This window comes from Macaca mulatta, chromosome 10 (assembly GCF_049350105.2).
Source record: "Macaca mulatta isolate MMU2019108-1 chromosome 10, T2T-MMU8v2.0, whole genome shotgun sequence".
NCBI lineage: Eukaryota > Metazoa > Chordata > Mammalia > Primates > Cercopithecidae > Macaca > Macaca mulatta.
In genome coordinates this window covers 28,913,463-28,939,565 of record NC_133415.1, presented here as the reverse complement: position 1 = coordinate 28,939,565, position 26,103 = coordinate 28,913,463, and the positions used below count along the sequence as shown (strand labels likewise).

Sequence of the window (26,103 nt, the reverse complement as noted above, 5' to 3'; positions counted from 1 at the left end):
GAGGAACTGAGGGGAAAGGAAGAGGACATGTCTTCTCCAAGGAAGGGATATTTCATCAGGGTCAATGACAGCTGCTCCAGAAAAGACAGAGGAAGAAGAGCAGATTTGTTTAAGAGACATTTTCATGGATTGCAAAGGAAAGGATTTGGGGATCCACACTTTTTATCTCAGTACTCTTCAGAGAAAATAATTTTTTTTTCTTTTTTTGAGATAGAGTCTTGCTCTGTCGCCCAGGCTAGAGTGCAGTGGCGTGGTATCAGCTCACTGGAACCTCTGCCTCCCAGGTTCAAGCAATTCTCGTGCCTCAGCCTCCCAAGAAGCTGGGATCAACAGGCATGTGCCACGACGCCTGGCTAATTTTTTTGTATTTTTAGTAGAGACAGAGTTTCACCATGTTGGCCAGGCTGGTCTTGAACTCCTGGCCTCAAGCAGTCCATCCCCCCTTGGCCTCTCAAAGTGCTGGGATTACAGATGTGAACCACCACGCCTGGCCCAGAGAAAATACGGATGAGAAAAAAAAGGCTTTGATCTTCTTGGGCTGGATGTTAGACCTCAAGTCATCAAGTAAGGCACAATTCTGCTCTTGGCCTTGGGTGTCAAATGACAGAGTGATTCTTTGGGTTTATACCTCCTGCAGGGAACTGTCAACAGATGCATCTTTGCAATGCTAGTTCTCTCCTTTAGGCATCTAAACTTGTGGAAAATTTTCTTTTAATGCTTTAAACCAGTCATGAAATACGTACTTAATTGCTGTGCACAACCAGAGAGGTAAATACAAGGAGGAATAGAATGCAGTCTAGAGCATGAAGAACTTTCTGGTTTTTTGTTATTGTTGTTTTTTGTTTGGCGTTTTTCTTTTTTTTTTTTTTTTTTTGAGACGGGATCTCGCTCTGTTACCCGAGCTGGAGTGCATTGGCTGACTGCAACCTCCGCTTTCCAGGTTCAAGCAATTCTCCTGCCTCAGCCTCCTGAGTGGCTGGGATTACAGGCGTCTGCCACCACACCCAACTAATTTTTGTATTTTTAGTAGAGACAGAGTTTCACCATGTTGGTCAGGCTGGTCTCGAACTCCTGACCTCAGGTAATCCACCTGCCTCCGCCTCCCAAGTGCTGGAATGACAGGTGTGCCACCACCCCCAGCCTCAAAGAACTTTCAAGATTAATTCTGAAACATTATTATTTCCAGGTCTTTTAAAATTATGCCTTTTCCAGGGAATAACCTTTTCAACACTCCAGTTTGTGATTAAAAACACTCATTTACTGTACTGCATAGAAATTGAGTTTCATGTGGCCTCTGTACTTCTGCTGCCATTGTGTCCCTCCACAGGGTCCTCAATGCTCTTTATCTGGCTGTACCCTACTGTGTTTTAATTCCAAGGCAACAGCAAGAAAAGCTGGTAACCAACTCGTATGTAAAATGAAACCCCAAAAAATAAGTATGGGGTCAGGAGTAAAGTGCCATGCAGGGCTGGTGTGCTTGAACACTGGCTCTTCTCTGGAGTCCTGGTGACAGCCCTGTCAGTCACTTTCTTCCATATTTGGTCCAAAGTAAAGTATTTTGTGGTTTCCCTTCATTATTTATTGCGCTAAAGGAAAAGTAAGTAAACCATTGAGCACTGAGTTGAGGGCTCTGGAGAGAAGTACAGGAGGGTGGTGCCACAGGTGTGCACCTTTTTTAGTTGTTTTGCCATTTTCCCTCTGCCAAAACAGTATCTAGTAGGTGTAGAAACTAATACACTGACAGATTGAAAAGAATGCTTCAGTTCCTGCTGTAAGCAATAAAATAAGTTCATCGTAAGGTGAGCACACTATATTGAGCATCTCTTTCCTGATATCATTTCCTTCCTAAGCTGCTGCAAGACCATGGTGCATTTCACATCCAGACTGCTATACTCAGATGGCCTGGATGTCCCAGGTCAGACTAAATGCACTGCCTGTGATTTCAGAAATAGGAAGTGTTGTGCCAGGGAAGACTAGTTGTCCTTCTAGGCTCCCATTCTGTCTCAGCCTGTGTCAGGTGCTTGGAGGGTGAGGTGTGTGGGTGATACTCCTCTGAAATACCAGTACCAAGAGACTAATGATGCATTCAGAAAGTGCATAAGGTTTCACCATCAATGCAGTGGTCTAAATCTTGCTCTGTGTTAAATTAATAAAATACTATAGTCTCAGTCTGGTACTATATCCTTTGTTATAGGTTATATTTTTCAAATATTAGTATTTGAATGAGTCCAGATACATTCTTTGCCCATCCTGTCTGCTTTCTAAAGTGTCCTCATATATTTTAGCAGACCTCATTTTTAGAAGTGAAGCATGTTTTTTTCTTTCTTTCTTTTTTTTTTTTTTTTTTTGAGATGGAGTCTCGCTCTGTCGCCCAGGCTGGAGTGCAGTGGCCGGATCTCAGCTCACTGCAAGCTCCGCCTCCCGGGTTTATGTCATTCTCCTGCCTCAGCCTCCCAAGTAGCTGGGACTACAGGCGCCCACCACCACGCCCGGCTAGTTTTTTGTATTTTTTTTTAGTAGAGACGGGGTTTCACCATGTTAGCCAGGATGGTCTCAATCTCCTGACCTCGTGATCCGCCCGTCTCGGCCTCCCAAAGTGCTGGGATTACAGGCTTGAGCCACTGCGCCCGGCCTTCTTTCTTTTTTTTTTTTTTTTTTTTTGAGACGGAGTCTCGCTCTGCCGCCCAGGCTGGAGTGCAGTGGCCGGATCTCAGCTCACTGCAAGCCTCCCGGGTTCACGCCATTCTCCTGCCTCAGCCTCCCGAGTAGTTGGGACTACAGGCGCCCGCCACCGCGCCCGGCTAGTTTTTTGTATTTTTTAGTAGAGACGGGGTTTCACCGTGTTAGCCAGGATGGTCTCGATCTCCTGACCTCGTGATCCGCCCGTCTCGGCCTCCCAAAGTGCTGGGATTACAGGCTTGAGCCACCGCGCCCGGCCTCCGGCCTTCTTTCTCTTTAAATTCTCTGGAGTTTGCTTCTGGATGCAGTTTTCTTACACCAGTATGTTATTCAGCAAACCTTTGTTTGCCTAAAGAGTGTGCCAAGTTTACCGTTCAGCACTTGGTCAAATTAAGCTCACCCCTGAGCAGCCTAAGAGAGAGAAGCAGAGTCATATAAGTGCAGTAAATTGCAGTCCACACCCTGGAGACCCTGTGACAGAATTATCTGTGGCTGCTCGCGGAGCCATCAAATCTTCATCTTTGGCACATGGTAAGATGTCCTGAAATTTGGGGGTACTGACTAGAGAAAGGGACTCAGGAACCAGCATAGTTGTCTTCTGGTGTTCAGAGGCCTCTCCTGGGGCCAAGGGTACAATCTTGTGTTTCACACTTTTGTGTCGTAGAAAGTGGAATCAACACCATCTCAGGGGCAAAGAGCAGGGATTGGGGGAGAAGAGGACAGGATGTGTTGAGCTTCAACTGGAGGGCCTTACAGATGTCATTTTGTCAAATCTTCCTCATTCATTATTTTTTCCATTGTGCATATGAGAAGAGTGAGACTCATACAAGTTAAAAATGGTGTGCTCACAGTCCTACAGGCAGTACGAAGTGCCACCAACAATCAAAGCACAGATCCATGGGACTTTGAAACCTAGGATACTTCAGCGACACCACTCTGCTTTTCCAGTGATCTACAGAGACATGGCTTTCCAATCAGTATAAAGAATTTCCAAGGACTTAAAATGGAGGAGGAGTCAGCCTTGAGGAGTCAGCCTTGAAGCTTCTTCCTGTAACCACAAGGTTCTAGCATAAACTAAAGAGGCCTTTCTCAGAGAAGGCATCTGAACAGGGTTTCTTTGTAAGTCATGGCTAGTGACACCACTCAGATTCCACCACATTCATCTCTTTGAGCGTGAAGACACAATTGGTGACATTTGTCGTGAGGGTAAATTAAAGAAGGCCCCCCTGGATGTTTTGGAAGGCCTATCTTTTTTCTCCTCAAACACTCCAGTTCCCCTAAAGAGGCGAGGAAAGCTTTTGGGGGTTAGGATGAGGACACGACTCTGTGCCGTTACCTCCTTTCCTCCCTCACCCAGTCCATTCCTCAGAGCACGCGCCAGGGCAGATCTTGCTTGAGGATTTCCGCGAGGGTGTTTTTCAGTTGAGATTGCATTTTAGTGAGTAATACCCCTGCCAAAGCTAAACTAAATCTGTGGGAAAAGACAGTATTCTTTCCCAAGCTGCTAATAAAACTGCTCACAACATGCTCAGAGTTCATCAATCAGCTGTGACCCAGCCAGTGGCTCCTGCCTGACACCCATCTCTGCCTGGTGGCAGTTTCCTGAGTTATCAGAAAGCAGACATCATGATTCCTGTGTGCTTCTCCATGAAACGTCTCCCTCTGGAGGGGGTTATGGGGACATTAATCACTATCTCTTAGGGTGACATTGGCTGACCAATTTATTCTGAACTGTCCCCTCAAAACAGGTTCATTTGACTAAAAAAAGTTAAAGCATATTCAATCCAAAACATATTATACTATAGATTTTGTTTTTGTGAAGCTTCAATATAGTTGAAGCTATATCTGAGAAGTGTGCTTGCTACTTTGAGCATATGGGCAACGTAGTTGTGGTTAAATATGGCTGCTTCTCTCACAGAATCAGGGATGGCTTCCCTTTCTCGGGACTAGCCATTTACAGAGGATGACATATATCTGGTTCGTTTCGCCATACCAGAGGTGCTCAGTTTCAAGCTGACTAATACCCTGCCTCCTACCCTTAGCTGCCTGTTTATTTTTAAGAAATACACCTATTTTTAAATTTTTAAAGTAGAGCTATAATAAATTCTCCTAGAACCCATGCTCATGCATCATCTGAGTTTTAATGTAACTTCTCAGTAAACACTCCAGGATAATTTAGTTGCTTATGAGATCCACCTAGTGTATAGAGTTACTGGGCATAAACTATACTTCAGAACATCTGGCAGCCTCTTTTATTTGAGTAAAACATATAACAAAAATTTGCCATTTGATCATTTTTAAACATACAGTTCAGTAGCATTAAGTGCATTTGCAATGTGTATTCATCACCACTACCTAGTTCCAAAACTAGATCACCCCAAATGGAAACCGCCTACCCATTCATCAGTCAGCTCCTTCCCCTCCCCAGCACTTGACAACCACTTGTCTACTTTCTGTCTCTGGATTTCACTATGGATATTCATGTAAATAGAATCATACAATATGTGGCCTTTTGTGTCTAACTTTCACTTAGCATAGTGTTTCAAGATTCATTCACGTTGTAGCGTATATTTTGTACTTCGTTCCTTTTTATGGCCAAAAAAATACTCCATTGTATGGATAGACCATATTTATTCATTTGTCAATCGGTGGGCATCTGGGTTGTTTCTACCGTTTGGGTTTTGTGAATAGTGCTTCTGGGAACGTTCCTGTACAGGTATTTGTTTGAACATCTGCTTTCAGTTCTTTGAAGTATAGACGAGGAGTGGGATTACTGGGCCGTGTGTTAACTCTGTTTAACTTACTGAGGAACTGCCGAACTCTTCCTCAGCAGCGGCATCATTTGCCATTCCCACCAGCAATGTCTAAGGATTCCAGTATCTGCATCCTCACCTCGTTTTTCTTTTCTTTTAAATAATAGCCATCCTAATGGGTGTGAAGTGTCATCTCATTGTGGTTTTGATTTGCATTTCCTTAGTGACTAACCGTGTTAAGCCTTCTCATGTGCTTGTTGGCTATTTGTATATCTTCTTTGGGGAAATGTTCTATTTACGTCCTTTGCTCATTTTTATGTTTGGGCAACTGGGCTGTCTTTCTCTTGTTGATCGAGTTCATGTTTGTTTGTTCTTAATGGAAATTTTCAAATATGCACTAAAGTCATTAGAATAGTAAAACAACCCTCCTGTACATACCCCTAGCGACAAGTCATCAGCACAGGGTGCTGTCACCACGCCCACCAGGAGGATTCAGAAGCAAACACCAGCCACTTAATGTCACCCCACACTTAGAGCTCACTCCTCCCATTGTGTCATAATCAGTTTGCTTGAATTAAGATCCAAACAGGATTCTCACATTGCATTTGGATAATATGTCTCTTTTAGGTCTCTTTCAGTCCGTAAATTTTCTTTTTTTTTCCTGTCAGTTTCTTTTTGAAGGAACAGGATTGATTGTGCATCCTATAGAGTGACCCACATTTTCAGATTCTGTTGGTTCCTTCCCGATGCTGTTGTCTGTGGTATAAACTGGTAGGCAGAGCTGGAGGGTAGATCTGATTATGTTTTTGGCAGAAACACCTCAGCTGTGGAGTTCTGTCCATTCGCAGCAGGACTGGCTGCCTCTTTCTGTGATGTCACTGCCTCTGATAACGAGGTCAGTAATTCTGGGTAATTCTGTCACTCCTTCATTAAGCTTCCTCTTTACAGGGAAACCCCTTTGTCAGCTGTTCAGCTGCCTTGACTATGGTTTGGTCAGAAAAGTTCTATCAGGCACTTGTTCCTCTCCCTTGATTTTCCAGCACTAAGGTTCACGAGTGGTTTCCAAGCCAGGCTGGGTGTGTCTTTGTAGGTATCACCATAAACTCACCAATGTCACATTTTAGATGTACCACCCCATTGTACTTAACACCTACCTTCAGGTTTTCAAATGGCGAGCCTTCCTCTTGGCTGTGGACTCGGATCACCTGGGGACCTGTAAAGAAAATTCAGCCCTGACTCGCCCACACCACGGCGTGAACGTCTCTGCCGTGGGGCGAGCATAGGAAAACCCCAAAAATCTCTGCAGTGATTCTAGCGCACAGTGAGGATTAAGGGTCTGTATTAGATCAAGAGCAAAGATGTGCAGGGCCTGTCTCCAGAGGCTGCCAGCTGCACCTCGGCCTCCTGCCCTGCCTCCCTTCTTGCTCCCTCTTTACCACGTAAGTACCAACACCTGGGCTCCATGATGAGCCGGGCAAGACTCTCCCTGAAAATGTGCTGCTTCCTCTTCCCCTTTCCTCCCCTTCCCCTTCCCTCCCCTTCCCTTCTCTCCCCTCCCCTGACCTGGAGCAGAGATTGGCCCTGCTTCAGGGAAGAGATGAGCACTGTGGTCCCCAGGGCAGCACCCTTAGATCAGCAGCTAGAGGACCTGGCCAGGTTACCTCGCAGGCACCACTGGCCCCAGGCAGGTGCCTGTTCATCACTCCCAGGGCATCCTGTGTTTAACTGCCACTACCCAGAGATATCAATCAACAGCCTTGATGGTTTTTTGACTGTCTTTCAGACATTGTGTCTTCTCCCACCATACTATGCAGAAAAGGAACCTCACCCACCTGACTCAGGCTCCCAAACTCTGCCCCATAGTATGGGGGGGGGCGGCGCCGTGATCCAGGGTTTTGTGAGTAACTCGCTCTTACCTCATGAGGCTGGGCTGTGATCCCCAGCAGGTTTCATTCTGAGTGCACCGGGTTGCAGCTCAACAGTGTAGTGCCCTTGTGAAGCTGGAGGACCAGTGAGGACCACCTCTGCCTGAGTGTGGACCTGGGGACAGCACTCTGCGTGGCTCAGACAGGCATGAGGAAGTGGATGCTTGCATGTGTCAGCAGAGCGATGAATCAGAGCCCTTGGCTTCTTGCCCTGTGCCCATAAAAGTGGCATTTCCTTAAATAGACCAGAACCTTAATAACTATTTAAAGAGCATGTGGTATTTGGGAATATATTTTATGGCCCTTAATTAAACTTCAAACAAATTAAAACATTTAGAGATCTTTTATGACATATTTTTAATCTTTTTTGTGGAGATTTGTATAATCTCTTGGCTTTCACATCCCACCCTAAGGCCACAGACAGAAGGCAGGGTCAGATCTACAGTTGGGGTTTCCATCCTTGGTCAAAAAGCAGTGAGTGGAAACCACCCAGCCAGTCCCTTGGCGGGGGAAGCTGTCAGGAGTCTTTATGAGGGTAGAAAGGACACCAAATGCACTGTGAAACAGGCCCTGTCTGTCCCCTGTCACATCTCTTAGTTGACATTTCCTGGTTGAAGGACGTGTGCCCTTAGGAGAAAATGGGGCAGAGCTTCTTGTTTGAGTCTGTGCTTTTGAAAGTTTGTTCTGGCACATGTCATCTCTCTTGTTTTGTCGACCCTAATCCAAACATGGAATTATCTCTAAAATGACCTGAAAAAACTAAATGCAAAATCTGAATTCCTCAGTAAGAAACTTGCATTATAATTAGTAAGTAATATGTTTTCTATGTCTCTAAGAAGAAAAAAATTAACCTTTTAAAAATAATAGAGAGATTGGCACCGTTGCCCATGAATAGTGAACAATAGAAATTCCTTCCATTAGTGTGCGTTTTCCCCTCTAATAAGTGTGAGTTTTGGCTTTAAGAATAGTTTACTTTAAAGGACTCTGCTGGCCTCCACCAGAAGCTGTTTCTGTAGGAATCAGGACATAAGTGCAGAGTGGAAGGCCCTTGACCCTCCAGCCCCTCCGCTCTTCAGCAAAACATAAATGGCCTTCTCTCAGAGGGAAACCCCTGGAAGATAAGGACTTTCCTTACGCACTGAAAGCGCCACTTTTACAGAATAGAAATGCCGTTTCTAGGCAAGCTCTGTGAAATAAACTTGTAAGAAGGGATATCTGTGAAAGTTGTAACGCCGTTATAGCTCGTCTAATTCCATGCTCTTCTGGCTTCTGAAAATTTGATTTGCGAGGCACGTGCCCAGAGTCCCAGCTACTTGGGCAGCTGAGGCAGGAGGAACCCTTCAGCCCAGGAGTTCAAGCCCAGCCTGGGCAACATAATGAGAGACTCCCTCTCTTTTTTTAAAAAGCACACAGAACTGATTTGTGACTGCTCTTCTCTTTATTCGCCATTGCTCCTAATGCCTCATGGCAACTCATATGTTTCTAACTGCAGGAGATTGGAAGTCCTTGTGGCCTCTCCACATCACTGCTGCATTGACCACTCTCTTCTGTTTTAAATACACTCTTCCTTTGCCTTCCAGTTTTTTCCCCCCAACCCCCCGGCCCTTCCCTGTGTTCCATTAAAAGCTGTTCTTCTCAGCATGGCCATTACTTGTTGGAGTTCTGAGGGGCTGGATCCGAGGCCTCCTTCTTGCTTATGGCCTACTGTGACCATCCCTAGGGGATCCCACACAGGACTCTGATGATGCCGCACTTTCTGTGTCTCTGCACTGCTCCTCTGACTCACGTGTCAGTACCACCAAGCAAGCACCTTTGGTTTTCTCCAAGGTATCTTGAACTTAAGGTGACAAAAACACACCCCTCATCTGCTCAATGCCCACCTTTCTCCAGTGAGCTCTGCCCCTGTGAAGGCCACCACCAGCGTCTGGTTCTGCCCACAGAAGCCAAAGGCCCATCCCGAGCACTGCATGTGCTATCCCTCCTCATAGCCAGTCTGTTGCCGAGTCTAGTCTGCTTTAGCTGCCAAGTATCTCCGGAGCACTCCTTCTCCCACCCACCACTCCAGCCCAACCTGATATGGACCTCTGCAGCCACTGACCAGCTGGCCTCTGACTTTCCTCCCCCTGCTCCTGGCTGTTCTTCTGACCCCAGTCCAGCCACACTTCCCTTTAAACCTCCTTGAGCCCTGGCCCATGTCAAGTCCGCGTGTCAGCCCTGTCCAACAAGATGCCTACCCAGGACACCCCAGGTGAGGACTCATTGAGTGTGCAAATGAGTCCTCAAAAAGAGCAGCCCATCCCCAGGCCCTCTGCCCTTTCCCACAGGCTGTCCCTAGATTTGTGGCCATGGCCATGTCCACCTGTGGATTCCATGCTGGGGCCACAGATTTTAGGGTGTCACTGTGTCTCCTGCTCTCCAAGGTGGAGGTTCTCTGTTACTGTTAGTGGAAGAACACGACTCCAGGCCCTTCATTCTTCTGTTTGTATGCCAATCCCAAGAAGACCTTTGCAGGCCTGCAGAAAACACATCCACACACTGGGCAGCCATGGCCCTCCTGTCAGGATGGAAAGCTCTGCCTCATGGCATCCAAATGGCTTTGAAACAAGTGATTGTAGAGCATGTTTCCTACCATTGTGTTTTGAGTGAGAACTTCCAGCAGTTGGGATTTCAAGCTAGTTTGTTACCTGAGTTCCTCATCCAAACCCTCTTAGAGAGAAGGGGAGAGGGAGGGAAGGAAGGAACCACACACCAGGGCACTGGTATTGCTCCATGTGCAGCAACACACGGAGCGGTGGAGGCAGGTGGACGTTTACAGGTCACATGAATATGATAAGGGTCAGCAGAATTGTGGCCACTGCCCAAGAGCAAGGCTCCAGGAAGGAGCAGCCTAGGGACATTCTCAGTGATTCTGTTGCGTATTGGTGTTCTGGTTTGGACTCATGCCATCTGCAACACAGCAGCTATCTCCTCTAAAGTAAGCAAACTAAACCCTAAAAATACCTTACAGGCCAGGCACGGTGGCTCTTGCCTGTAATCCCAACGTTTTGGGAGGCCAAGGCGGGCAGATCACCTGAGGTCAGGAGTTTGAGACCAGCCTGACCAAATGGTGAAACCTCATCTCTACTAAAAATACAAAAATTAGCCGGGCATGGTGGTGGGCGCCTGTAATCCCAGCTACTCAGGAGGCTGAAGCAGAGAATTGCTTAAATCCGGGAGGCGGAGCTTGCATTGAGCCGAGATCGCGCCACAGCACTCCAGCCTGGGCAACAGTGCAAGACTCTGTCTCAAAAAAAAAAAAAAAAAAAAAGAATACCTTACATGTGTAAAGCACATCACAGTTTCAGAAAGGGTTGAGGACTCGTCATCTTGTGTGGGCTGGGATTTGCACATCCGCCTCATTGAAGTCCAAGAGAGCCAGGGTGGTGTGCCCAGGAAGTGTCAAACCTGGCTCAAACCCCTGCCCCCAAGTTTCATACTAGTGGTGATGAGTTGTTTTTATCCAAGACATAAAAGCTTTAGCTTTTTTCCTCAATTGCCAAGAAGATCCAGGGTGACTTCAGCCTTCCTGGGAAGGTAGGGATCACAAGTTCCAGGGGCCACCAATCCGCAGGCAGATTCACCTGCCTGTACTTGTTGCCACCTTAGAAAGCAACAGAAAGTTTAGTTCCAGACCTCATGCGGATGGAGACAGCACCAGGCTGCTCCCAGGCTCTTCTGTGGGGTCCAGGCATGGAGCAGAGGCATGAGGGACAGATGGCAAGAGGCAGGTCTGGGGGCCGCCTGCAGACACTTGATGAGGGCCCCAGGATCAGGGGAGGAGTTCTAAGCAGGCAGTAGGGAAGGCAGAGCAGGAACCCTTGCCTCAAGCATCCTGTGAGCAGTACCTCACTGTCATTCTCACAGTCATCCAGAGCAGTCTGGAAGGAGGCTGAGGCTCCGAGAGGCCAAGCACAGAGCTGGTCTGTGGGATCATTCGTCTCTCCCTGTGCTCCCCTGGCAGCCCGGAGCCCACTGTGGTCTGGGTTTGGGAATAGCTGGCGGGTTGTATGAATGAGTGGTGGCGGGTTGTATGAGTGGTGGCGGCTGGCAGGTAGGGATTGGAGGAGGCCTCACTGGGTGCTTTTCCCACCTGCGGAACAAGGGTCTTGACTGGCTGAGGAAGGGAGAAGCCATTTCTCTGGTGATTCCATGCGATTTTCTGTTGTTTCATGTGATTCCTCTCCAAGATACTGATCCTGTCATAATATTAACAGGCCGTGGTAGCCATGTGGAGGGGAGCTCCCTGCCTTCCTGCCTGGCGTTCTTGCACCGTGCCTTCCGAAAACCCAGCTTCGTTGTTCTTAGATTTAGTCAATATGACTTCATTAGCAGTTAGGCTTTTCAGCCTGGAACATTTCAAACCACGCAACAGCCAGTGATGTTGGGAGCAGAGGGTTGCAGGCTTCTTCCTCACTTCCCTGGAGGAACCCGTTTTTCAGAGCCTGGCTCATTCTCCCCACATGATCTCTTTGGATGCGGGAGGAGGCAGAGCGGCCAGCAGGCGCTCAGGCTTCACTTGGACTCCCTACTTTCTGGCTTCCAGCTTATCACGTAGGGTGCCTTGGAGCCATGTGGAGCAGCCTGGCCTGGCTGCCCTCCAGCCCACCAAGGGTTAAGGGAGGTGGGGCCCCCAGCCAGCCTTCTTTTTGGGCTTTAGTTGTATTGATAGGAAATTTCTGTTGTCAGGTACTCAAACGTGAACTTCCTCAGCCTGGAACTGAAGGAGCCATTGTTTTCCTCCGATTCAGGTCACTGTGGCATGCTTTGTAAATGAAGCCTCTCTTCCCAGAGGTTCCAGGTGGGGCAGGGGTGCTGAAGCAGCAGCTTCTTCCCCGGCGTGGTGTTGGGTTTATCTTGAGGAAGTGGAGGGGGAAGGCTGGGGTTCCCACAGCCAGGCGGATGGGACACAGGAGCCTCTGCTTCCAGGCGCTGTGAGGCAGTGAGGCCAGGCACGTCCGCGACCCTGCCAGAGCTGCCTGCATTTCAGGGAGCAGAAGGGGCGGCTGCGGCAGGAAGTGAAGATTTGTTTTCCTCCAGAAGTGAATGTGACCTCTGAGGGCCAGGCGCTGCCATTGGCCTCGCGCAGAGCTCCACACGTTATTGAGAAGCTTCCTGGCCCCCTCTCCCTGCCAGGATGCCTCTTTCATCAACCGCTTAGTCCCTTAAACCTGGCTCTTTTTTTAGTACCTTTGATAGACTTTTTCCTTTGCATTTTGAGCAAGGGGACCTTGCATTTTCGTTTTGTAGTGGGCCCTGCCAGTTATGGAGCAAGTGAATCCCAGCCCATTCTCCATGTCTTGCATACTTCATTCCTGCCTCTTCTCCATACCCCAATTCTAGACTGACTTCACTGTGGAAAGGTGCACAGAGCATTAGGAAATCTTACCTAGACGACTAAAGGAAAGCAGGCCCATCCTCCTATAATACACCTCACTTTGAATGATCCCATAGACCCGCTCTGTGGCCTGGGTGAGCGTCTTGGCCTCTCGGAGCCTCACCCTCCTTCCAGACTGCTGTGGGTGACTGTGAGAGTGAAAGTGAGTACTGCTCACAGGATGCCTGGGGCAAGGGTTCCTGTCCTGTCCTGTCTTCCCTGCCGCCTGCCTAGCGCTCCCCTCGGTCCTAGTTTCCTCCGTAAAGAGCTGCTTTTTGAGATTCCGATGAGATCAAAGAGATGAGATTGCATGCGTGTGCATGTGTTCAGGGGTTTTCAGTCAGCAGTAACTGTCAAGTCCTGTTTGCCACAAGGCACCTTCTTGATTAGGTCTTCAGAACCCTTTATGGGGTGGTAACTGTTAAATCATGGCCACAGCAGAGAGCCACATGGAGGGCGGGCCAGGCCTCTTGGGAATGTAGCAGGTCTTACTCTCAGGACTGCGTCTTCGTGGCCAGAAAGTGTGAGGACTACTACTGAGGCAGAGAGGATTCTCACCTGGGCCAGGTATTTGGGGAGGGCTGATGTCAGTGAATGACTGGTGGCACACTCTGAGGTAGCCAGATCAGACTGTTGGTACACCAGCCACCACAGGCTTGCTGCCACCTTCCCCTGCGACTCTTGGCAGGTTTGCATTTCCTTGTTCCTTAATCTGGTCACTTTCCTCACAGCAGTTTATAACAGTGTCTGGGTCGTATCAGAGAAGCTGGAAGCAGCAGATGGTCAGGTTAATGAGAGGAAATGGCCTATGAAAGTAACTCTTGGTGCTGCTGTCCTTTGGAAGGCTCATGCTTTGCACAGCCACTGGAGCGTTCTGGGTACGTGCAGTCAGGAGCCAGACAATAAATACATTTTGATGATGCAGGTGATGAGAAGTCAGCCTCATGCTCCTCCACGTAGTCTGCTGCTTTGTGAGGACACCCGCCTAGAGCTGTGAGGCTGGACTGATGGTCTCCCTTGCGGGGGCGGCCTGCCCAGCCTGCTTTACTTGGGTCCTCGCTGGGTCGGACACATCCTTGCAGTTCCGAGCCTGGGTTCCCGTGGCCTCCACCTGCCCCTGTCTCTGAGCCACAGGTCCCTGACTTGGTGTTAGGTCCTAACAGTATATAAAGAGGGGTCAGGATTCATAAAGTGCTTTTGTAAGCTTTGTAAGACTCTATACAGATATAGTTAATAATATAATGATAATCATAGTGTTAATGTTGTTCTGTGAATCACTCGTTCCCGGGAGGAGGATAAAATGCTCCCCAGGAGCTGGACGGTTTGCCTTGAATAGTAAAATCTGGGCTTTCTCGGTCACCTAGGAGGCTGGCTCTTGGTGCAGTTGAAGGTGGCGTAAAATAATGAAAGTAGGACAGGGTGGTGGGGAGGTGTTCTTTTTCAGCTTGTGGTGTCTGCATAAAGTATTAATTAGGAAATTTGAAATGTGTAGATTCATCTTCATAAGGACTCTTGCAAATAAGGGTAAAGGCTACATACCAGCTGAATTGCAGAATATTTTATATGATAAAATACTCTGGGCCAGGCAAGGTGGACTGCATCTGTAATCCCAGCACTTTGGGAGGCTGAGGTGGGAGGCTTGAGCCCAGGAGTTCAAAGCTGCAGTGAGCTATGATTATGCCACTGCACTCCAGCCTGGAGACAGAGTGAGATCCTATCTCTTTAAAACCTAATAATAAAGGCCGGGCGTGGTGGCTCAGGCCTGTAATCCCAGCACTTTGGGAGGCCGAGGCGGGTGGATCACGAAGAGATCGAGACCATCCTGGCTAACACGGTGAAACCCCGTCTCTAATAAAAAATACAAAAAATTAGCTGGACGTGGTGCTGGGCGCCTGTAGTCCCAGCTACTTGGGAGGCTGAGGCAGGAGAACAGCGTGAACCCGGGAGGCGGAGCTTGCAGTGAGCCGAGATTGCACCACTGCACTCCAGCCTGGGTGACAGAGCGAGACTCTGTCTCAAAAAAAAAGAAAAGTAAAAATAAAATCTGAATTATGTATTCCTTTTATAGTTACAAATACTTTAAAATGTGGAATAAGGTGCCCCTTAAAAGAAAGTCAAGGCTGGGTACAGTGGCTCATGCATGTAATCTCACTGCTTTGGAGGCTGAGGCGAGATCGCTTGAGCTCAGGAGTTTCAGACCAGCCTGGGCAACATAGCAAAACCCCATCTCTACAAAAAAATAAACAGAATTAGCTGGATGCAGTAGCACGTACCAGCCTATAGTCCCAGCCACTCAGGAGGCTGAGGTAGGAGGATTGCTTAACCCCAGGAGGTCGTCAAGGCCGCAGTGAGCCAACTCCACTCCAGCTTGGGTGACAGAGAGACCCTGTCTCAAAAAATTTTAAAAAGTCGAGGTGGTTCCCCAAGAGTTGGCATGGAGAGCACACAGCCAGCCTTAACTGGCTCCTAATGCAAGATGGGGGCAGTCAGATGGTGACAGCTTCAAGTTACAGAGGTGTTTTGGTTTGTGGTTTGTGTTTTTTTTCGGAGATGGGGGGTCTCACTGTGGTGGCAGGCTGGGGTGTAATGACTGTTCACAGGCACAGTCATACCATGCTGCAGCCCTGAACTCCTGGGCTCAAGGGATCCTCCTGCCTCAGCCTCCTGAGTAGCTAGGACCACAGGCACGTGCCTAGCAGCAAATTGCAGAGGTTTTTGATGAACTGCAAGTATTTGCTTTAGAGTCCCTGATCTGGGTTGTCAGGCTGAGTCATAACTTTTCTTAACAGAACAGCCCTGCCCCACTCCCGTGCCCCATGCTCCTCCCTGGCAGAGTTGAGGCCACAGCCTGCAGGGCTGAGGAGCCCTGTACGCATCCCACCTCCCCACACCAGATTCTAACAAGACCAACTCACAGAGGATCAAGGCATTTAATCAGACCAATAAATTGCCTCATCAAAGACATCTTTAAGCGAACCTGTATTTTCAGATAACTTTTTTTAACCACGAGTGTGTGGTGGGGTACACTACAGCAGTCTCCAGTACATGTGGTGCGTGGCCTGGACCAATGCTCAGGGGGCCATGTTGTCGCTCTCGGCTTCTCACCATCCATCAGAGCAGGTGTCGTTGCAATGAAAAGGGCAGAAGGTATCTTCATGTGTGGGCACACTTTGAGATACACCCTGACTTGGAGGATCTTTTACGTGCTTCAACAACCAATGGAGAATGAGTTGTATTTTAATACATGGTGCTTTAAAGGTCATTGATTACTGGCAGGGCGTGGTGGCTCACTCCTGTAATCCCAGCACTTTGGGAGGCTGAGGTGGGCGGATCATGAGGTCAAGAAATTGAGACCATCCTGGCTTACACGGTGAAACCCTGTCTCTACTAAAAATACAACCACCACAAAAAAAAATAGCCAGGTATGGTGGCACGTGCCTGTAGTCCCAGCTACTCGGGAGGCTGAGACAGGAGAAATCACTTGAACCCGGGAGGTGAAGGTTGTAGTGAGCCGAGATCACGCCACTGCACTCCAACCTGGCAACAGAGTGAGACTCCATCTCAAACAAACCAAAAAAAAAAAAAAGGGTCATTGATTACCACCCATGTCCTCTGGTCTGTACTGTCACCCCAACAGGTCATGGTAGAGGCCAGCTTCAGCAGCCTAGGGGCCTCTCTTTGTATGCAACAACTAGTAAGTCAGCAAGATGCCACGTGTTATACCAGGCCCAGGCGTGACCATGCAGGGGCAGCCATCTACAGCTGGTGGGTGGGACGGGTTGGGGAGTCATAGGTACCAGGTAGCCCTTGGACATGCCCGCCCTGCCCTGGGTTTGGTTTTGTATTTTGGAGGCCGTGCAGGATCTGAGGCCTCCTGTGTCCTCCTTGGCATCTCCTAAGAGGGTCCTAGCATGTGTTGGTTACATGTTTTTCTTCCTTTCCTTCAGAATATTGACATTACAAACTTTAGCAGCAGCTGGAACGATGGGCTGGCTTTCTGTGCCCTCCTGCATACGTATCTCCCTGCCCACATTCCATATCAAGAACTGAACAGCCAGGATAAGGTAAGCCATGGAGGGCCAGCTCCTGGCACCCACCTCACAGGGTTGGAGGGCTGAGAACCAAGGGCAGTGCCTGCCATCAGCAGGTCACATGCCACAGCGCTGGCTTGCGATTGCCTCGGGCCAGCTGGGTCTTATTCTGGATCAGGTCATTCATGCTGAGCCCACCAGTCCCTGACCCACCTTGTGTGGAGTATTTGGTTGGTTCAGAATTCCCCAAGCGATATCATTCCTGGTGGGAGCAGCCAGTCGTTCCTGAGTGACTACATTTAGGATGAAGAGCTTCACCAGGAGGGGGCCAAGGCAGGAGTAGTCAGGCAGTGCTCCTGCCTTCTTGGCAGGGCTGACCAGGCCAGGCCAGCCTCCTGCCACCTTGAGGAGGGCTGTCACTCCATGGCCCATTCTGCACTGTGGGCCTTAGAACTGGCAAGAAACACCAACCCTGTGCACTCCAGGGCATGGGGACAGGGTTAGGGAGAAGCCCTGCCCAGACGACCACTGGAGAGGATCCAGGCCTGCAGCTCCCGCCCCAGTCCCCTGCTTCCCCCATGTCAGCCCCCAGCTCTGCAGACAAGCCTTGAAGATCCCTGTGGGGGAAGCTCATTTGATGAGTATTCCTAACTAGCTTTTGGGGGCGCTTGTTCAGGCGCCATAGCATTGGTGCGTCAGAAGTGGGATTCTTCAGGAGTGAGGAAAGAACAGGGGTTGGTGGATCACTCTGCAGCAGGTCGGGAGGGGAGGGTGGCTGGGCCTAGTGCAGGGTACTTGCTGCAGACGCAGAAGCTCAGGCTCCCAGCATAGGTTTGTTGTGGCATCAGGTAGAGGTAAGTGTGCATCTGTCCCAGGCCGTTGTGGAGACCACGTGACTTTCTCCGTGCCTTGTTCATGCACTCCTGTGACATGGTTTCTTTTACAGAGAAGGAACTTCATGCTGGCTTTCCAGGCAGCTGAAAGTGTTGGCATCAAATCCACACTGGTGAGCCCTTGTGCCCCTAAGTCACTGGCAGGGCCCTCCTTCTGGCTACGAAGAGTTCAGTCCTGTTTAAGCTGAATCCTCGTGGGCGTGGGGTGGTGTGGCTGCCTGATAAAAGGCAGCTACGGGGTGCTCTGGGGCCAAGGGAGGGTCCCATTAAGGGTGGGTGCAGATGTGGGATCTTGCATCCTGGCGCCCAGCACTTTATCTCACGTAAAACGCCCTGAGGATCCCCCTGAAAGAGTGGGAGGCCTGAGACCATGAGCCCAGCCAACCTTACCTGGGATGGCTCCTCGCAGTCACTTCTTCCATAAGGGAATCCCTTGGGTCAGAAGAAAAATGTCACGTTTATAAATCTCGCTGTCAAAAACACCACGCCAGCAGGTCCCTCTGCCTTGTCCATCTAGAGGGAGAGAGCAAGGCAGCTCCCAGCCAAGGCAGGTGGCTTTAGAGGCTCCTGCACTTCCTCGTGATGTTGTGGGGAGCCACTGCTCACAGGACAGAAGTGTGGAAACCCGGCGTGTTCTCAGGTTTAGGCCTCTCACGCTTCTACCTTGCCGAGCCCGACTTCCCGGGAGAAAACACAGCGTCCGAATCCAAAGCCAAAGCTTCTACACCCAGAGACACTTTTATGAAGTAAACTGAGTGCTGCAGCATTGCACGGTACACACAGACCATCAGGGGATGTTCAGAAAGGGCGGAGAGCCCACAGGCCAGGCCAAGCCCCAAACAGTCCTAGATCTGGGGCCCTCCAGGGCCACCTCCTCATCCCCGTGCCCCCACCCTAACTTGCAGCAACTGGAGGTGCTGTGAAGAAGCATTTACACCCATGTTCACTCAGAGTGTTCATGCCACAGGTACATCTAAATCCCTGGAAATGTGCTTTTTTTAGGGTGGCCTCTGTTCAACTGTTGTACAGGGAAAAATAAGTTAAATATTTCCCCATTCCTGAATATTTTACAACACGTGTAAAGTTCCGATATATTAAAAAGCAGGCCTTTTTCCCACCCTCAAAAGCTTCTATAGTCAAGATTCTTGGATTGACCAGACAGGTTTTCGTTTTCTGCACCAAGTCACCAAGGGCGCCCTCCTGATCCTGCATGCTCAGTCGCACGTCCTGTGCTCCTCACCCACGGGAAGGGAAGGATCGCTCAGGCCGGCCCCTTGGGACACTCCCCACGCCCTCAGCAGCAGCAGTGTATCACTTTTTGAGGCCTTCTGTCGCGTGTTAAAGACTGTGAGACACTGGAGTGGGATGGGGGTGGGTCCACGGTTTCCCAAGTTTGTTTTCCTACAACATCAGTTCACCGGTCACAGGTCACTGGCGTTCAGCAGAGCACAGTCACAGAGCAGAGTCTTGGATGATTTCAGACTGTTGCCCATGGTGAAAGCCATCAGAGTTGGTTCTGGGAACCTCCGACACAGAAAAATTCTCCTAGGCCAGTGCCTGGGGCTGAGAAGGGCTCTCAGAAGGGCCTCCCAAGGAATGGTTTAAGAAAAGAGGCAGGTGCGGGGAGGAGGGAGGAAGTTCCCCCGCCCAGACTGGACGAAACCCCGTTCTGCAGAGCCGTGAGCAGGGAGGCACCTTGCCTGTCGCTCTGGGGCTGGGGTGGGTGGCCTGGGTACAATGCTGATGCCCAGGGAGGAGGTGCTCTTGACCAAGCTTTAAAAACATGTAATTAGTCCTAGAAAATCTTTCAAGGCCCCATCCAACCCCAGAAGCCCATGTTGCTGTGGCAGAGCCCATTGGGACAGCCTGGAGGTGACCTGCAGTTCTAACCAAGCCTCTTCCTTGTCTGTCAGGACATTAATGAAATGGTACGGACTGAACGGCCCGATTGGCAGAACGTGATGCTGTACGTGACGGCGATCTACAAGTACTTTGAAACCTGAGCATGCTGGGAGGAGCCGCCCCAATAGTGGGGGTACCCCTCCACAGTGACCAAGCGACACCAATGCCATTAGCTACGCACCCCTGTAAAGCTTCCAGCAACTCCAACTCTGAGCTGCTCCGCAGCGTGTGAGCCTCCAGCTTGGGGCTTCCGTATTGGCAGAACTCAGCCGTGTGGCCCACAGCTCCCACCAGGGCCCCTCCCACATGACCCATCCACTCAGGTCATGTGGGCTCAGCACACATCCCACAGGCCAGTGGCTGCTGGAGTTTTCCTTCTGAAAAGAATATTGAACTACACTAGTGCTCCAGGGCACCAAACAAAAAGGTCTTCATGCACAGCTGAACTTGGGAAAAGGGATTCAGTTCTGTGGGAAACTCACTGGGGTTGATGAAGGCTCGGCTGTGGCACTTCCTGACTATTGGCTGGGGTGGGTTCCGGCACTGATGAGAACGCAGGAGAGTCAGTGCCTGGCAATTCCCAGCGCCCTGGGCCCTTCACTGTCCTAGTTCGGAGGAGCATGTCACCACAGACGGGTCAGCTGCCCCACACCTGACGGGGCTGTCCCGGCCGACACAATCCAGGCGTTTTCAGCCTGAGCTAGGAGAGTATCTAGAGGGCGTGGTGCAGGCGTGCCGGGGCTGGGGGTGCTGCTGCTGCTCTCGCGCGGCTGGGCTTTTTGGCAGGAAGCAGTCCCACGGTCCCCTTGCCTGGAGACTGCGACCTGTCTTCCATCCTGGAAGGGGTTTGGAGTCCCAGCTCTGGCTTTAGATTTCTTCATCATAGGGAGTTTTTCTAGTTAAGATTTTTGTTTTGTTATGAGCAATACTGGAAAAAGTCGCTCCTGTTCTGTTAGTACCAAAGTTACATTCTTTCAATAAGCATAGACATCTAAACAAGATCTGTACGTTAGCATGGTGAGAGCAAGGAATGAAGCAGGAGATAGGAGAAAAGTAAACAACTTTAGGGAGCCCAGGCAGTGTCATTTAAACTCACTGAGTCACTAAGACATCATCCTCCTAGGCCAGAGTTTAAGAAAGTGCCTTAACTCTTCTTGTGAGGGCAGCCACTGCCCTCCATGGCCAAGGCAGGGGCCTCGTTCAGGGCTCAGTGGTTGAATTGTCTCCCGCCACCATGCCTGCCCTCCCCAGCTACTGGGTCCTTGCCCCCCGTGCCCACCCTCCCCAGGTGCTGGGTCCATGCCGTTTGAACCAAAGCCTTATTTAAAGGTGGTCACTGGAGATGCTTTTAGGCTGGAACTCAACAGCTCTTTTTGGGAATAGAGATCTCCCGTGTGCCTAATGCAGCAGCTATTGGTTTGAACAATGTCCAGACAAGACGTGTAGTTTTGAGAATACAACTGTGTGTGGCACCTGCAAAGCACTATGAGGAAGACCAGCCACCAGTGGAAGCGGGTCACTGCCCCACAGACTGGTTGCAATGAGGGGCTCCCAGGAGGCCCAGCGAGCCCGGCTGTGGGCTGAGGGGTCTGCTTCAAGCACGATGTTCTAGACCAGGAGTTTAACATGCCTGCATAGCCTAGAATGTGGTTATTATGAAAGGGGCTGTGTATGTGGGTGCGGCTGCCAGCACACCTGGTCACCAGATGGCCAGGAACTGCCCATCAGCCCTGCCCAGACGTCAGCCTGGGAGCTCAGGCTGCTGCCACCAGCTGGATACCCTTTGGTGAAATGCCCGTTTTCAGCTAAGGAGAGGCCAGGCAGGCAAAGTCATGCCACAGGGCATAGCAGAGACCCCCGCAGACGCCTGGCCCAGTCCCCCCGTCTGAGTTGTCTTCTTGTTGCTGTTCCTCTGTTGATGGCCAGCTCTGCTATTGGCATGAGCCACTAATGTTCGTGTGAGAATTACTGTTTTTATATGTCTCTCCATTTAGGTGTCCTCAGTTCCCATTTTTGCTCTCATTTGCCTTCACAGAGGCCAGTCCACCTGTCCAGATCCAGCTGACTGGTCATGGTTTGGTTTATTTATTTTGTCCTTTAGGGGCTGTTTTGCCCTAAGAATGAGGGGACTTCCCCGGGTCTGCAGTTCCCAACTTTATCCTTTGCTGGCCATGCAAGCCCAGCCCTCGTGCATCATGGGATGAGGGGGTAGGGATCCCCAGGATCTTCTAGAGGAAGGTGGCCATGGATGGATGGGCTGTAACTGTGTTTTCCCTCTGGGAGTCTCATGGGTCCAGCATCAGGCCTGGGGTCAGTAACAGGGAAAGAGGGTGGGCATGGGGAGGGCCTGGCCCCGCCTATCTAGAGGCTCACCTTGGGCCCCTCCTTGGGGAAGGTTTGCATGCAGAGCTGCAGGGGAGAGGGTTCCAGAAGCATTGCCTTTTGCCTCATCTAATAGGATCCTTAGAACACTGTGGGCTTTAGGAATGACTATAGATGCTCACACATGTTTAAAGTGACATTTGGAGATGCTCTCAGTCCTGTGGCACCTGGCACGAAGCCTCCAGGAAGCCACTTTGCCTCTTCTCCCTTCAAGCACAAGCTTTACTGCAAAAGGGCCAGTCGCATTTCTATTTCTCTCGATCCCAGGCTTCTGTGGACTAACGATACTTTTAAATGTTGTTCTGGTAAATATTCTTGAATGTATTAAAATGGCTGAAACAACAAGCTTGGGCTTTTCTAGCTTGCCCTCCCCTCCCTGTCGTCCCTCTGGCATCACATAAACCAGAACCCAGCTGCCTCCTGGGACTGGCTGTGGAGAGGAGGGCATCTCTGAGCTAGCCTGTGGCCCTACCCCAAGGCACACTTCCTCGTGTGGGAAGATCCTGACCAGGAGTCCTGGGTGGTCTCCCCTGGGCCACAGCACATCACCATGTGGCCTGGGGCTGTGGGACAGTGAGCCCTGTAACCACTGGGGTTCTGTGACAGATGACAAGACCCCAGAGACCGTGGCAGAGCTGCCCCTAAGAGTGGAAGCCCCTACATATCCTGGACACATGCCTTCCCCAGGGACAAGAGGAGTGTGTCTGGAGGGGTTTTGTTTGTTTCGAGGCATGTATCATCTTGGAAATAATTGTCAGGATGTATAAAATAAGAAGAAAAGTATACTACCCAGAGGCAACCTTTTTTTCTGTGCATTGTTTTTGTTTTTGAGACGGGGTCAATGACGGCTCACCACAGCCTTAACCTCCAGGGCTCCAGCAATCCTCCTGCCTCAGCCTTCCGAGTAGCTGGGACCACAGGTGTGTGCCACTATCTCCAGCAGGTTGTGTGTGTGTGTGTGTGTGTGTAGAGATGGGCTTTTCGCCGTGTTGCCCAAGCCGGTCTTGCACTTCTGGGCTCAAAGCAATCCTCTTGCCTCTGCCTCCCAGAGCCTTGGGGTTACAGGTGTGAACCACTACAGTGATTGTGAATGCACTGAGCTGGCCTGGAGAACACTCATCACCTTATCCACGTCACGTGCAAAAGGCCCATGGTGGTGGTACCTCCTGCATACGAGGGCATGTAGTGAATGCGCTTCCCAGGTGGACTCTCCAGGGTTTGGCAGCCCAGCAACTGCCTTGCCCTTGAGTAAGCTGGGCGTTGCGCTATGACCTGCAAGTGCTCATGAGCTGCACCCCTGGGTGCCAACAGCCGCAGGCACCCTGGGGTGGGCAGCGGGCAACAGCTGTAGAGCTGGGAGCTGGGTGTGGAAGGACTGGGGCAGGACTGGGCTTGGATTCAGCTCCTCCCTGCTCAGCAGCCCCTGCGTTGTGTCCTCTGCTGTGTGGAGGGGGTTCTCCCCTAGTGGTCAGCAAGCATCTGTGGAGCCTGCTGGGCAGGCCTTGTGTGCAGCGGCCTCCACACATCAGCAGGAGACCGCCATCCCCGCCAGCGCACCTGGGCCTTGTCCTGGGCAGCACAGACTCCTCCGCCGTCCCCAGGAGGGGCAGTCACTCCCAGACCCTCCGCCCGTCCCGCCTGCAGTTGCAGCTGCCTTGGATGCTGACTAGGGTGGCCCTGAGGGGATCCTTCTGTCCCCAGTTACTGACTTGCGGGGCCTGTCCACAGTGCTGCTCCCCTCAATTTGGAGCTGGCTCTGCTGCTCCCCAGGGCAGCACCTCTGGGGAGGGCATCTCTTCTACCTTGACTCAGAGAAAGTTCCAGGATCTCTGAGGGGCAGCTTAACAGGTGGAAGGGGGAAGCTTTGAGATTCCAGGGAGAGGAGAGATTGCAGAAGGATCCCTTACACCCCTTCAGCACCCTGAAGGGCGTGCGGTCCTGGGCCCAGATGCCATGCCCTGCCCCAGCAGCCCTGCCTGGCCAGCTCTGTGGCCCCAGCCCCACGGGGCCGGCACTTCCTGCAACCTGGGGGTAGCCTGGGTTCTATTTTAGGTTGTCCCTTAAGTGAGGAACCAGGGCAGACAGAACCGGTCTCTACATGCTCAGAGCCGCTTCCTCATACATCAGGTGAGGATAGACTCCTGGGTTGCTCAGATTCGGGGCTCTGGATTCCAGCAAGAGCTTTGACCCCAACAGGTCTGGACCTTACTGGGCATCTACAGGAGGCTGGGCTGGGCACAGGAAAGGACTCCACCTCCCTGGCCTGACTGGCCCCCTCAGGCTGAGAGTGCGTCGGGGGCATCCTGCTGTGAGGCAGGGGGAGGGGTCTGGAGAGACCAGGCGCAGCCTGCCAGTTGACCGCACCAGGCCCAGAGCAGGAGCTGAAAGGTCTGGTCTTTTGTCTCCACCCTCCTGTGTGTGTGAGGAAGGGGTGGCAGGGGGTCTGCAGTCTTAAGAGCCAAGCAGAAGGCCGGGCGCGGTGGCTCACGCCTGTAATCCCAGCACTTTGGGAGGCCAAGACGGGCGGATCACAAGGTCAGGAGATCGAGACCATCCTGGCTAACACGGTGAAACCCCGTCTCTACTAAGAATACAAAAAACTAGCCGGGCGAGGTGGCGGGCGCCTGTAGTCCCAGCTACTCGGGAGGCTGAGGCAGGAGAATGGCGTAAAGCCGGGAGGCGGAGCTTGCAGTGAGCTGAGATCCGGCCACTGCACTCCAGCCTGGGCGACAGCGAGACTCCGTCTCAAAAAAAAAAAAAAAAAGCCAAGCAGAAAAGAAGGGCCAGGGCAGGCACCCACCAGGTATGAAGCAGATGTGCCCGAGGGGAAGGACAGGCCATCACAGGACTGGGTTGCACCCAAGACTTCTGCCAAGATGAGCACTGAGGAGGAGGCAGGACACAGGTCCTCCCCAGGTCAGCCACCGACACTTGGGATGTGCTGGGGTTGTTTCCATCTCTGCAAAGCGGGGCCCCCTCCTGGGCCCTCCTATCAGGCACCCTCTCTGACATGGGGTACAGAGGCCTGGCGGGTCACGGGGCTGGGGCCACAGGAAGAGTGGGCAGGTGGCTTAGAGCCATCAGGGTGATGAGTGGTGAGCCTCGGCATGAGGGCTGAAGAGGACTGTCACAGCCCACCCTGGAGCCCGGGCTCCACTCCCCTCGGGGCCTGCTTTCCCATCTACGCCAATCATCCCCACAGCCGGGTTGCTAGCGGGTTGCTGTTTGTCCTGACACCCAGAAGCAGAAATGGGGTGAACATCTTGAGTGGGTAGGGGCGAGTTGGAGGATGATAGCCAGTGACTCGGAGATCACTTCCTCCGTATGTTTCTTCTGCCTTTGCAGGACCTCTGTTAGGATAAACTGGAGCCCTGTGAGGTCCCTGCCCCACTGGAGAAGTTGAGGAGCACCCCGGGTGACCTAGGCGGTTTCCAGGGACCCTTTCCCTGCTCACCGGCTGCTTGTCCTGCGCCTGGCGTGTCTTGCTCCTGATGCAGCTCAGCTGGCCTCAGAGCAAACAATGAGGGCCAGAGGCCACCAGGTGCATCCTGGGCAGGAACAAAGGGCCGGAATCCTGGAGCAGAGGAGGCCCAGCTGGCCCCGCCGCCTGGCCTGAGGATCCCGGAGCCTGGATGGAAGGAAGGGTGGGCGCCCACAGCCTTTTCAAAGCCTGCCTGGGGCTGGGCAGGGAAACCAAAACCCGGAGACAGAAGCCGGGGACTGCCAGGGGCCTCCCTGTGCCCACCAAAGGGCAGTAGTTGCACTCGGAGGATTTCTGCCCCTTAGCCTTGTTGCTCCCTTGGGCCTGGGGAGGCGGCCCAGGCACCTGCACAGGGACCTTCCCCAGCCCCACAGCCTTGATATCTGAGGACAGCACTCAGCTGAGGTGGGAATGGGGCTGGCGAGGGGGCAGCAAGGCCAAGACTGAGGAGGTGGCCTTAAGGTGTGTGGTGCCGAGAACACAGGCCCCTTCCTGGAGAAGACAAGCCGGCCCGTGGGGCAGGCAGTATGGGGACAGCCCTCCCAGGTGCCGTTCCCCATTCCTGAACTGGGCGGCCTGGCCTGTGCCCAGTCCGTGGGCAATGGCATTGCTGGAGACCTGGGCCAAGGCACCTGACAGATGAC

General features: G+C 51.4%; 1 protein-coding gene and 1 long non-coding RNA gene across 35 annotated transcripts in view; one reads left to right on the top strand and one right to left on the bottom strand.

Moving 5' to 3' along the window:
• LOC107000610 (uncharacterized) overlaps nucleotides 1-7,506 on the bottom strand; it is a 62,497-nt gene extending 54,991 nt beyond the window's left edge. The window contains exons 1-3 of one of the 2 annotated variants that reach the window (XR_013399489.1): nucleotides 7,349-7,506; nucleotides 2,945-6,645; nucleotides 2,315-2,632 (exon numbers count right to left, since the gene is read on the bottom strand). This is a non-coding gene — a long non-coding RNA (uncharacterized LOC107000610). Of the gene's footprint in view, nucleotides 1-2,314; nucleotides 2,633-2,944; nucleotides 6,646-7,348 lie in introns of those variants that run through there. The other variant, XR_013399490.1, reaches the window with a different exon arrangement.
• SPECC1L (sperm antigen with calponin homology and coiled-coil domains 1 like) overlaps nucleotides 1-22,323 on the top strand; it is a 147,910-nt gene extending 125,587 nt beyond the window's left edge. For 16 of the 33 annotated variants that reach the window (XM_077948530.1, XM_077948519.1, XM_077948526.1 and 13 more), the window contains 3 exons: nucleotides 16,718-16,834; nucleotides 17,748-17,807; nucleotides 19,608-22,323. In XM_077948530.1, coding sequence (XP_077804656.1) covers nucleotides 16,718-16,834; nucleotides 17,748-17,807; nucleotides 19,608-19,697 — 267 coding nt within the window. In that variant the 3' untranslated portion in view covers nucleotides 19,698-22,323. 33 annotated transcript variants of the gene reach the window in all.
• The last annotated feature ends 3,780 nt before the right edge of the window (nucleotides 22,324-26,103 follow it).